The following is a 13,213-nucleotide window of genomic DNA, read 5'->3' on the forward strand; positions in this document are numbered from 1 at the left end:
TATGAACTGATCTAAGGGTAGGAGTATCGTTTTGTGATGCATCAATACATCAATGAATCGTGCCAGCCCTAGTCAGATCAGGGCATTGCTTCTGACAATTGAAGATGATATCATCTATGGTTGATGACATCAAAGATGTTTTCATGTGATGTTGTTAGAACAGTTGGTTGACCTTACTAAATGACAGACCCACATTTTTCCTCATTTTTAAAAGAGTACATGAGTATGGGCTTCTCTGTGTACCCATGTGTGTGCCATCGGCTTTAACCACCAGGCTTTTCTACTGCCCCATTTCAAAAAGATCCATTGACAAAATATACAGTGAACTATGTTTATAACGAACTAGCTTATAACGAACTGACGGATATAACAAACTTATTTTCTAGTCCCGGCCATTTGATATATGTATGCTGTATATATGCCTATAACGAACTACGGTTATAACGAACTAAAATTAATGGTCCCTTTGCGTTCGTTATAACCGTAGTTTACTGTAGATGACTTGCCAGTGATTCAGAAATAATAGTATCTGTAATTCTGTAATTCATCATTCATTCATCAAAAACATTTCTCGCATTGTGGTGATTATTTTCTAATTCTTCAAAAATACTGATTGACCCTCTTGATTAATTAAACCTGACTCAATCATTATGTTACAGATAACTCATCACAACTCATTCCCTTGGATCTTTTTGTTTTTTGTTTTGCATTACACAATGAAAATGATAATTTGGGGCTTAATGTGATTAGGTGTTTCTATTTGTATCTGAAGAGTTGGTTTTTTTACAATGCTCTAGATATTCCTCCACTATGGATGTCACAGACGCCATCAACCAACTCACAAAGAGAGTAGCCCGTACTCGCAGTTTCAACCTACCAAGAATGCTGAGAACTATCCGAGAAAAGATGTTCACGTCCGCTAATGGTGACCGTGATGGTGTACCTAATGGTGTTATCCTTGTGACTGACACTACAGCCAATCAGCCTCGTGCTGCCATCAGTGCAGAGGCAGATCAGATGAAGGCAGCATGTATCGGGGTGTACACTGTGGGGGTGGGCCTATCAGACAAGTCGCAGCTGGAGATGGCTGCAGTAGATACCAACAACATCCACACAGTGTCAGACTATGCTGAGCTCGAGAGGAATGGAGACTCTGTCCGAAGATCAATTCAGGCCTGTGAGTGACTTCTAAAATGAAATGTTTTTGTTCTTGAAATATTGATTTGAGATTTCTATCTTAATGATGAAGAAGCTCTTTCATTCTAAATACTCTTACTGAATACCATATCCTTTCATTCTTTTCTTTTCTTTTCAGTCCGGGCCAAAGGCAAGACGGATAGTAAGTAATGTGACCATGAGATAGTGGACTACAGTTACGGTAGTTCTCTGCCCCTGGGTCACATGGTTAAACGTAGCTTCCCTTGCTATACATAATTTCCCATTATGGCTAACAGTCTATCCTGTTTCATGAAGCTTTTGGAACTAACCACTGCATACCCATGTGCTACTTCCTGACAAAATTGGGATGAACAGCATGGGGTTCATGTGCAAACCTTTCGAAACCAATGGTACATTCATACTAACATGCCAGGTTTTGAAGCACTCATACAATCAAGGTTATATTGACTTTTTCCAAAAACATGGCATCACAAGTAAGGGTTATTTGTCTGATGTTATTAATAGCTGCTGAAATTATGAAGTATAAATATATTACTTAAATTAACTTTAGAACAAAACTGAATAATAGTGCAGGTCAAGTGCTTGTTGACCTGTCCATGTTGAAAGTACCATTGGAGAGAATGTCTTTTCTTTCAGTGATTTTAGCAATCGTGGATGCAGCCCCTCAAGATCACTAGCTGATTAGAGATGGAATGTAACTGTAGAATAGTCAAATATGCTCCCAAATGAAACAAGTATTAGTAATGTTTTAGCTTTTGTCTCCTGAGATGTAAATACAGTAAATGACACACTTGTAAGAAAGTGCTACAATTCAGTAAGTATTGCAATTCGGAAAAAATCAGGCGATGACAAGCATTAACATTATTATACTCGTTTTTTAAGCTGAAAGTTTTGGTTTTATGAACATGATTCAAGTAAAAAGATCTTGACTCAGCTTTACACATCAAAATTTGCTGTACCTTTAAAAATAATTGGAGGAATTTAACCATTTTCCGTTATTCATTTTCTGTAACAGCAATCAGATCCAAATCTTTCAGCACATGTATGTTGACTTTAATTCATTTCTTTGGTACCATTCTTGAGTTGCTATGGCAATGTGTCTGAAATATTAGAGTAGTGTTTTAACCTCATGGACCCGATGGAGGATGCAGAGGAGGAAGAAGCTGGAGAAGTGACTGCTGCTGGTCCTGATGGCCACTCTGAAGGCTGCAACGAACAGTCACAGCAGAAGGTAGGAGTCTGTGTAGACTTTATCTTAGTGCCTAGTCAATTCATCCTCACCCCTCATTTTTTGCAGACTGCTTGAATGCCAAACTGGATCTGGTTTTTGTCCTTGACTCATCCACAAGTGTAACAGAACCAAATTTCAAGCTGGTCTTGGATTTCTTGAAAGATTTCCTAGATTATGCTGATGTTGACAATGGCAATGTCCGAGTCGGTGTAGTCCTCTACAGCACTAAAGTTCAGGTAGAGTTTCACATGAATGCCTACTCCACCAAGAGTGAATTGATGACAGCCATAGACAACATCCCCTATGTGTATGGCAGCACCAACACTGCTGGAGGTTTGAGAGCAATGCGAGAGGAGATGTTCACAGCTCGAACTGGAGACCGGTCTGATGTCCCTAATGTCGCAATTGTCCTAACAGATGGCGTATCTAACATTAACGCCCGCCAGACCATCCCTGAAGCTGAAGAGGCCCGAAAGGCAGGCATCAAGATCTATGCTATTGGTATAGGTATAGCAGAAACCAGGGAACTTGATGGTATGGCATCTCATCCCATTGAACAGAACCGATTCATAGTCCAGGATTTCAAAGAGCTACAGACCCTCAAGGAAAAGGTGTTCACATCCGTATGTCCAGGTAGGAGCTACGCCAATAGGTGTCCTCGTCATCATGTGACCTAACACATCGTCTGTTTCTCCGCCCACTTGTCGGGCAGGATCAGAACAGACCAGATCATTCTGGGATGTTTGATGTCTGCTTGCTAACGTCGTTGATTTGAGCTCTGGTTGCAGCGGAGGTGTTTCATTGTTTAACCCCTGTCTCAGCACTGGTTGCGGGTATTGCACACTGTGTTTTCACGTCCTTCACTTCACCAGGAACAGCTGGTGTAGGTTCAGATGTCTAATAATTGTTGCATGCTGGGAATGGCTTTAATAATATACAATATATACATCAATGTCCATATATATACATATATATATCTACATGTCATTATATTCACATTGTCTTTATATACATATATAGATGTTTTTAGATATCTTTGTAATCAATCTGTTATTGTTTATGAGTGAGAGAATTTCTCAATGTGAATGTCAAACAGTTTCACAAGCAAAATACATCACAGCTGCCTGTTTTATAGTATATCAGAAATAGTGTTAACAATCAAATCTTTCTGACATACTAAGCAAAGGACTGTGATTAGGTAATGGACTTAATCTCCTGAATAGAACAGCACTTACCATGGGTTAGTGAGTTGGGTAATTGTTTTCCATAATGGCAGAGTTTTCACTATTTAGCCACAAACTAAGTATGATTATGAACCAAGGGGGTTGTGTTGTTGATAGCCAACTTTATGCTATGACTTCTGGAGTATTTTTCTCTCCTTGTCATTTACTCATATTATTTTGACATATGGGCAAACCATTTTAAAAGAATAAGGTTCTTCTTGCTGAGAGGATAACTTTAACACTGGACAATTGTTTTTGTTTTTCCTGCAGTGAGAACAAAATACCGGTTATCCGGGTTTTACGTCTGTAGAGAATAGACACTGCAAAAAATATACTGTGTTCCGAGGGACATTAATATTCATTGTACCTACAGAGTATCAGGAGAAGTTATGGGTGTCTGTTATTTCAGCTATCAGTCATGACCACTGTCCACATGATCACTGAGGCATTCCAGGCTCTAAAGTAATTATCAAAGTGTACAGTACACTACACCATTTCATTACTTTACAGGACCCTCATACTGCCTGCAAGTACCCTTGAAATTAATTATTTGGTCGCCTGTAAACTTACTTTTGTAAGTCAAGTTAAAACCATGGGTCATGGATGTTAGAGTGAAATCAGCAGTGTGATATATTTTGACATGTGAATCACGTTATTGATCTGTTTCCTTGTCATCAGATGCGATGATTGTCATGATGTCTCTGGAATTTCATAAATGTGAAATGTGTTTATGTGATCTTGAGGTATGAATCAGTTTAATAAGAGAATGACTTCTATAAAAAAAATTACTTTTCACCTTTCATCATGTAAATGTTAACAGCGAGAGTAAACCAGGGAAAGAAGTTGGCCAATTGGTGACTTTATTGAGTAACAATATATCAGTATTCAGTGTAGTACATATCTCCATATCTATCAATAAAATATAGATCAGGTAGTTTAAATTTGAAAAGAAGCACTACATGTGTTTTTGTCTAAACTAGTTAAAAGATATGGATGTACAAATGGAGTCTAAATCTGTTATCATCTTGTAATGACACATATAAGCTTTGTTTTTGAAGTACCAAAGACATTTTCATATGTATTTCATATGTATATTGTGTAAGGTTGATGTTAGAAATATGTAGTATGAAATTTCTGTTGACAAATATGTTGGCTGTTAACATGAAGATATAATTTCCCATTCATAAGTACTTTTCTTGTCAGTTTCCAAAATATCAGTGACAAGTTTTCCTACTTTTCCAGATCTTGAAACTCAAATGTAGTTCCATTTTTGCCATCAATAAATCATTGTTTTCTTAAGTACTGGTACATTGTAACATGATATATTATATTGTTCAGAAACTATCTTTCAGTGACCAATGTAAATGAGATATTTTTCAGTCAGAATGTGCTAGGTGTTTCAGTTTAAATTCTGTAACAAAGGTTTGTAATCTTCTGCTGTGTTTCAGTTGAAAGACCTTCAGTACCTGTCACAACCCAACCAAAGAGTGATGGTAAGTCTATTAATATAATCATAGTTTATTCAGCATCTTTCAAACCATGTCAGTGTTAATTTTGCTTATACCAGGTTGTATATATTTTCCACAGACAAGAGAAAATATATGACAAAATTAAAGTATCATTCCTGCAACTGGTCATGGCCCATACAAATTATTATCATTTTGTCTTTCATACATAGAATACTATTATATTCTTGAGTGAAGTTGAATAAGGATCGTAATTGGGCCACTACTGTAGTATCAGCTGGGCATTCTAAGTAGCTTAGGGCATTCAGAAAATGGTAGGGATGAGGCTGCTTCTGCATTTGCATATATAGCAAACACTTTTCTAGTTCTGAATTATTATTTCATGGTTTCTGATCAGATTGTTCCAGTACCAAACTGGATCTGGTCTTTGTTCTGGACTCCTCCACCAGTGTCACAGAGCCCAACTTCAAACTCATGTTGGACTTCTTGAAGAACTTCCTCTACGTGGCTAACATCGATGATGGCAATGTCCGAGTTGGTGTAGTCATTTATAGCACCAAGGTGAGCATCCAGTTCCACCTTAATGAATATGCAACAAAGAGAGATGTGTTTCTTGCCATAGACAGAATACCATACCAGTATGGCAGCACCAACACCTTTGGAGGTCTGAACACAATGAGGACCCAGATGTATGTTCCCGAAAGAGGTGATCGACCAGATGTCAAGAATGTGGCTGTGGTGATCACTGACGGTGTGTCCAACATCAATGCCAGGAGAACAGTTCCAGAAGCAGAGTCTGTAAGAGGTGCAGGCATCCACATCTATGCTATTGGTATTGGTTTGGCTGACACAACTGAGTTGGATGGAATAGCCAGCAGGCCCATTAACGAGAATCGGTTTACAGTACAGGATTTCAAAGAGCTCAGAGGTCTACGAGACAAAGTATTCACCTCGTTTTGTCCAGTTGTCACTACTCCAGTTCCACGTACATTACCACCAAAAGTTCAAGGTAAGTTGCATGGTTTATAGTTCAATTTAACTTATACTAGAAATCGCAGGTATATTTCATTACAAAGGTTCTGTTATTTGTAATGTTTGGTTTGCATTCAGAAATCCTTGAAAGGTTTTGGCATCATGTTGTAATCATATGAATGATATCTGTCTATGGGTTTCTTTTAGCTTCATTTAAAACTATTTGAACCCCAGTTAGTTGTTAATTCATCAAGTTTGATATTGTCTTGTTTCTTCAGACTGTTCCTATGCCAAACTGGATCTTGTCTTTGTTCTGGATACCTCCACCAGTGTCACAGAGAAGAATTTCATTCTCATGAAAGATTTCCTTAAACACTTTCTGTATGTAGCCAACATTGATGATGGCAATGTTCGTGTTGGTGTAGTGATCTACAGCACCAAAGTTAGCATCCAGTTCCAAATGAGTCAGTACACATCCAAGCGCCAGGTTTATGTAGCCATAGACCAAATACCTTATCAGTATGGAAGTACAAATACCTATGGAGGACTGAACACTATGAGGACTCAGATGTTCACTCCAAGGACAGGAGACCGACCAGATGTTGACAATGTTGCCATTGTCATCACTGATGGTGTTTCAAACATAAATTCTAGGAGAACAATTCCTGAAGCTGAAAGGGTGCGGGAGCAAGGAATCCATATATATGCCATTGGCATTGGTTTGGCTGATACAACAGAGTTGGATGGGATAGCAAGCAGACCCATTGAGAAGAATCGATTTGCTGTTCAGGACTTTGATGAACTTGTTGGTCTGCGAGATGAAGTGTTTTCTTCCTTTTGTTCAGGTATGCTGCTCTCAAATCTGCAATACTCTTTGTATGTTTATTGGTTAATTCATTCCTGTGTTGTATACAGAAATACATAGCAGAGTTTTTTCCTTTCATTCCAGGGATGAGTGTTCAGCTGAACTGTATATTTTATGCAAACTAAAAACTAATCTGAATAAAAAACTGAATTAATATGTTGTGCAAATTCTTGCACAATATGTGCAATTTGTTCAAGCATCTTCAATCCAAACCATTTTGACAATGTTATATCAAGATATGAAATATTTAAGTTGTTTTCTACATACTTTTTCAGTAACGACTACCCTTGCCCCAACCACAACTACAACCACTACAACTACAACAACTACTACAACCACAACAACTATTCCAACAACAACTACTCCTGAGGTGGATGGTAAGTATGGTTAAGCGACCTGTTTTATTATGATCATGAGGTGGAATCTCTTACCATTCCTTGTTTATCCTGAAAATCACAAAATTGAGTGTCATGTAAATAAGGAAGCCTCAACACCTTGTCAGATATGAATAAGAATAGGAATGGAATCAGTCTTATTTGAATAATCTAACTACTTGACCGCTACTCTTTCAGAAGAATGAGATGTTAGTTTTTGACATAATTGGAACTCATGTGACTTTACTGAATTATTATTTCATGGTTTCTGATCAGATTGTTCCAGTACCAAACTGGATCTGGTCTTTGTTCTGGACTCCTCCACCAGTGTCACAGAGCCCAACTTCAAACTCATGTTGGACTTCTTGAAGAACTTCCTCTACGTGGCTAACATCGATGATGGCAATGTCCGAGTTGGTGTAGTCATTTATAGCACCAAGGTGAGCATCCAGTTCCACCTTAATGAATATGCAACAAAGAGAGATGTGTTTCTTGCCATAGACAGAATACCATACCAGTATGGCAGCACCAACACCTTTGGAGGTCTGAACACAATGAGGACCCAGATGTATGTTCCCGAAAGAGGTGATCGACCAGATGTCAAGAATGTGGCTGTGGTGATCACTGACGGTGTGTCCAACATCAATGCCAGGAGAACAGTTCCAGAAGCAGAGTCTGTAAGAGGTGCAGGCATCCACATCTATGCTATTGGTATTGGTTTGGCTGACACAACTGAGTTGGATGGAATAGCCAGCAGGCCCATTAACGAGAATCGGTTTACAGTACAGGATTTCAAAGAGCTCAGAGGTCTACGAGACAAAGTATTCACCTCATTTTGTCCAGTTGTCACTACTCCAGTTCCACGTACATTACCACCAAAAGTTCAAGGTAAGTTGCAAGGTTTATAGTTCAATTTAACTTATACTAGAAATCGCAGGTATATTTCATTACAAAGGTTCTGTTTTTTGTAATGTTTGTTTTGCATTCAGAAATCCTTGAAAGGTTTTGGCATCATGTTGTAATCATATGAATGATATCTGTCTATGGGTTTCTTTTAGCTTCATTTAAAACTATTTGAACCCCAGTTAGTTGTTAATTCATCAAGTTTGATATTGTCTTGTTTCTTCAGACTGTTCCTATGCCAAACTGGATCTTGTCTTTGTTCTGGATACCTCCACCAGTGTCACAGAGAAGAATTTCATTCTCATGAAAGATTTCCTTAAACACTTTCTGTATGTAGCCAACATTGATGATGGCAATGTTCGTGTTGGTGTAGTGATCTACAGCACCAAAGTTAGCATCCAGTTCCAAATGAGTCAGTACACATCCAAGCGCCAGGTTTATGTAGCCATAGACCAAATACCTTATCAGTATGGAAGTACAAATACCTATGGAGGACTGAACACTATGAGGACTCAGATGTTCACTCCAAGGACAGGAGATCGACCAGATGTTGACAATGTTGCCATTGTCATCACTGATGGTGTTTCAAACATAAATTCTAGGAGAACAATTCCTGAAGCTGAAAGGGTGCGGGAGCAAGGAATCCATATATATGCCATTGGCATTGGTTTGGCTGATACAACAGAGTTGGATGGGATAGCAAGCAGACCCATTGAGAAGAATCGATTTGCTGTTCAGGACTTTGATGAACTTGTTGGTCTGCGAGATGAAGTGTTTTCTTCCTTTTGTTCAGGTATGCTGCTCTCAAATCTGCAATACTGTTTGTATGTTTATTGGTTAATTCATTCCTGTGTTGTATACAGAAATACATAGCAAAGTTTTTTCCTTTCACTCCAGGGATGAGTGTTCAGCTGAACTGTATATTTTATGCAAACTAAAAACTAATCTGAATAAAAAACTGAATTAATATGTTGTGCAAATTCTTGCACAATATGTGCAATTTGTTCAAGCATCTTCAATCCAAACCATTTTGACAATGTTATATCAAGATATGAAATATTTAAGTTGTTTTCTACATACTTATTCAGTAACGTCTACCCTTGCCCCAACCACATCTACAACCACTACAACTACAACAACTACTACAACCACAACAACTATTCCAACAACAACTACTCCTGAGGTGGATGGTAAGTATGGTTAAGCAACCTGTTTTATTATGATCATGAGGTGGAATCTCTTACCATTCCTTGTTTATCCTGAAAATCACAAAATTGAGTTTCATGTAAATAAGGAAGCCTCAACACCTTGTCAGATATGAATAAGAATAGGATGGAATCAGTCTTATTTGAATACTCTAACTACTTGACCGCAACTCTTTCAGAAGAATGTGATGTTAGTTTTTGACATAATTGGAACTCATGTGACTTTACTGAATTATTATTTCATGGTTTCTGATCAGATTGTTCCAGTACCAAACTGGATCTGGTCTTTGTTCTGGACTCCTCCACCAGTGTCACAGAGCCCAACTTCAAACTCATGTTGGACTTCTTGAAGAACTTCCTCTACGTGGCTAACATCGATGATGGCAATGTCCGAGTTGGTGTAGTCATTTATAGCACCAAGGTGAGCATCCAGTTCCACCTTAATGAATATGCAACAAAGAGAGATGTGTTTCTTGCCATAGACAGAATACCATACCAGTATGGCAGCACCAACACCTTTGGAGGTCTGAACACAATGAGGACCCAGATGTATGTTCCCGAAAGAGGTGATCGACCAGATGTCAAGAATGTGGCTGTGGTGATCACTGACGGTGTGTCCAACATCAATGCCAGGAGAACAGTTCCAGAAGCAGAGTCTGTAAGAGGTGCAGGCATCCACATCTATGCTATTGGTATTGGTTTGGCTGACACAACTGAGTTGGATGGAATAGCCAGCAGGCCCATTAACGAGAATCGGTTTACAGTACAGGATTTCAAAGAGCTCAGAGGTCTACGAGACAAAGTATTCACCTCATTTTGTCCAGTTGTCACTACTCCAGTTCCACGTACATTACCACCAAAAGTTCAAGGTAAGTTACATGGTTTAAAGTTCAATTTAACTTATACTAGAAATCGCAGGTATATTTCATTACAAAGGTTCTGTTTTTTGTAATGTTTGTTTTGCATTCAGAAATCCTTGAAAGGTTTTGGCATCATGTTGTAATCATATGAATGATATCTGTCTATGGGTTTCTTTTAGCTTCATTTAAAACTATTTGAACCCCAGTTAGTTGTTAATTCATCAAGTTTGATATTGTCTTGTTTCTTCAGACTGTTCCTATGCCAAACTGGATCTTGTCTTTGTTCTGGATACCTCCACCAGTGTCACAGAGAAGAATTTCATTCTCATGAAAGATTTCCTTAAACACTTTCTGTATGTAGCCAACATTGATGATGGCAATGTTCGTGTTGGTGTAGTGATCTACAGCACCAAAGTTAGCATCCAGTTCCAAATGAGTCAGTACACATCCAAGCGCCAGGTTTATGTAGCCATAGACCAAATACCTTATCAGTATGGAAGTACAAATACCTATGGAGGACTGAACACTATGAGGACTCAGATGTTCACTCCAAGGACAGGAGATCGACCAGATGTTGACAATGTTGCCATTGTCATCACTGATGGTGTTTCAAACATAAATTCTAGGAGAACAATTCCTGAAGCTGAAAGGGTGCGGGAGCAAGGAATCCATATATATGCCATTGGCATTGGTTTGGCTGATACAACAGAGTTGGATGGGATAGCAAGCAGACCCATTGAGAAGAATCGATTTGCTGTTCAGGACTTTGATGAACTTGTTGGTCTGCGAGATGAAGTGTTTTCTTCCTTTTGTTCAGGTATGCTGCTCTCAAATCTGCAATACTGTTTGTATGTTTATTGGTTAATTCATTCCTGTGTTGTATACAGAAATACATAGCAAAGTTTTTTCCTTTCACTCCAGGGATGAGTGTTCAGCTGAACTGTATATTTTATGCAAACTAAAAACTAATCTGAATAAAAAACTGAATTAATATGTTGTGCAAATTCTTAAGTTGTTTTCTACATACTTTTTCAGTAACGACTACCCTTGCCCCAACCACAACTACAACCACTACAACTACAACAACTACTACAACCACAACAACTATTCCAACAACAACTACTCCTGAGGTGGATGGTAAGTATGTTAAGCGACCTGTTTTATTATGATCATGAGGTGGAATCTCTAACCATTCCTTGTTTATCCTGAAAATCACAAAATTGAGTGTCATGTAAATAGGGAAGCCTCAACAACTTGTCAGATATGAATAAGAATAGGAATGGAATCAGTCTTACTTGAATAATCTAACTACTTGATCGCAACTCTTTCAGAAGAATGAGATGTTAGTTTTTGACATAATTGGAACTCATGTGACTTTACTGAATTATTATTTCATGGTTTCTGATCAGATTGTTCCAGTACCAAACTGGATCTGGTCTTTGTTCTGGACTCCTCCACCAGTGTCACAGAGCCCAACTTCAAACTCATGTTGGACTTCTTGAAGAACTTCCTCTACGTGGCTAACATCGATGATGGCAATGTCCGAGTTGGTGTAGTCATTTATAGCACCAAGGTGAGCATCCAGTTCCACCTTAATGAATATGCAACAAAGAGAGATGTGTTTCTTGCCATAGACAGAATACCATACCAGTATGGCAGCACCAACACCTTTGGAGGTCTGAACACAATGAGGACCCAGATGTATGTTCCCGAAAGAGGTGATCGACCAGATGTCAAGAATGTGGCTGTGGTGATCACTGACGGTGTGTCCAACATCAATGCCAGGAGAACAGTTCCAGAAGCAGAGTCTGTAAGAGGTGCAGGCATCCACATCTATGCTATTGGTATTGGTTTGGCTGACACAACTGAGTTGGATGGAATAGCCAGCAGGCCCATTAACGAGAATCGGTTTACAGTACAGGATTTCAAAGAGCTCAGAGGTCTACGAGACAAAGTATTCACCTCATTTTGTCCAGTTGTCACTACTCCAGTTCCACGTACATTACCACCAAAAGTTCAAGGTAAGTTACATGGTTTAAAGTTCAATTTAACTTATACTAGAAATCGCAGGTATATTTCATTACAAAGGTTCTGTTTTTTGTAATGTTTGTTTTGCATTCAGAAATCCTTGAAAGGTTTTGGCATCATGTTGTAATCATATGAATGATATCTGTCCATTGGCTTCTTTTAGCTTCATTTAAAACTATTTGAACCCCAGTTAGTTGTTAATTCATCAAGTTTGATATTGTCTTGTTTCTTCAGACTGTTCCTATGCCAAACTGGATCTTGTCTTTGTTCTGGATACCTCCACCAGTGTCACAGAGAAGAATTTCATTCTCATGAAGGATTTCCTTAAACACTTTCTGTATGTAGCCAACATTGATGATGGCAATGTTCGTGTTGGTGTAGTGATCTACAGCACCAAAGTTAGCATCCAGTTCCAAATGAGTCAGTACACATCCAAGCGCCAGGTTTATGTAGCCATAGACCAAATACCTTATCAGTATGGAAGTACAAATACCTATGGAGGACTGAACACTATGAGGACTCAGATGTTCACTCCAAGGACAGGAGACCGACCAGATGTTGACAATGTTGCCATTGTCATCACTGATGGTGTTTCAAACATAAATTCTAGGAGAACAATTCCTGAAGCTGAAAGGGTGCGGGAGCAAGGAATCCATATATATGCCATTGGCATTGGTTTGGCTGATACAACAGAGTTGGATGGGATAGCAAGCAGACCCATTGAGAAGAATCGATTTGCTGTTCAGGACTTTGATGAACTTGTTGGTCTGCGAGATGAAGTGTTTTCTTCCTTTTGTTCAGGTATGCTGCTCTCAAATCTGCAATACTGTTTGTATGTTTATTGGTTAATTCATTCCTGTGTTGTATACAGAAATACATAGCAGAGTTTTTTCCTTTCACTCCAGGG

At 38.7% G+C, this 13,213-nt stretch overlaps 1 protein-coding gene across 26 annotated transcripts in view; it reads left to right on the top strand.

Moving 5' to 3' along the window:
- LOC124132118 overlaps positions 1–13,213 on the top strand; it is a 239,477-nt gene that overhangs the window by 80,492 nt on the left and 145,772 nt on the right. For 14 of the 26 annotated variants that reach the window (XM_048382600.1, XM_048382604.1, XM_048382610.1 and 11 more), the window contains 15 exons: positions 798–1,177; positions 1,316–1,339; positions 2,477–3,043; positions 5,082–5,126; positions 5,497–6,108; positions 6,350–6,916; positions 7,212–7,313; positions 7,587–8,198; positions 8,440–9,006; positions 9,302–9,403; positions 9,676–10,287; positions 10,529–11,095; positions 11,314–11,415; positions 11,688–12,299; positions 12,541–13,107. The exons of 3 other annotated variants lie outside the window; for them this stretch is intronic. In XM_048382600.1, coding sequence (XP_048238557.1) covers positions 798–1,177; positions 1,316–1,339; positions 2,477–3,043; positions 5,082–5,126; positions 5,497–6,108; positions 6,350–6,916; positions 7,212–7,313; positions 7,587–8,198; positions 8,440–9,006; positions 9,302–9,403; positions 9,676–10,287; positions 10,529–11,095; positions 11,314–11,415; positions 11,688–12,299; positions 12,541–13,107 — 6,038 coding nt within the window. The remainder of the gene's footprint in view (positions 1–797; positions 1,178–1,315; positions 1,340–2,476; positions 3,044–5,081; positions 5,127–5,496; positions 6,109–6,349; positions 6,917–7,211; positions 7,314–7,586; positions 8,199–8,439; positions 9,007–9,301; positions 9,404–9,675; positions 10,288–10,528; positions 11,096–11,313; positions 11,416–11,687; positions 12,300–12,540; positions 13,108–13,213) is intronic. 9 more of the 26 variants (XM_048382613.1, XM_048382615.1, XM_048382616.1 and 6 more) reach the window with 2 other exon arrangements.

The sequence above is a fragment of the Haliotis rufescens genome, unplaced genomic scaffold (assembly GCF_023055435.1).
Source record: "Haliotis rufescens isolate VD_foot unplaced genomic scaffold, xgHalRufe1.0.p SCAF_4, whole genome shotgun sequence".
NCBI classification, from domain to species: Eukaryota; Metazoa; Mollusca; class Gastropoda; order Lepetellida; family Haliotidae; genus Haliotis; species Haliotis rufescens.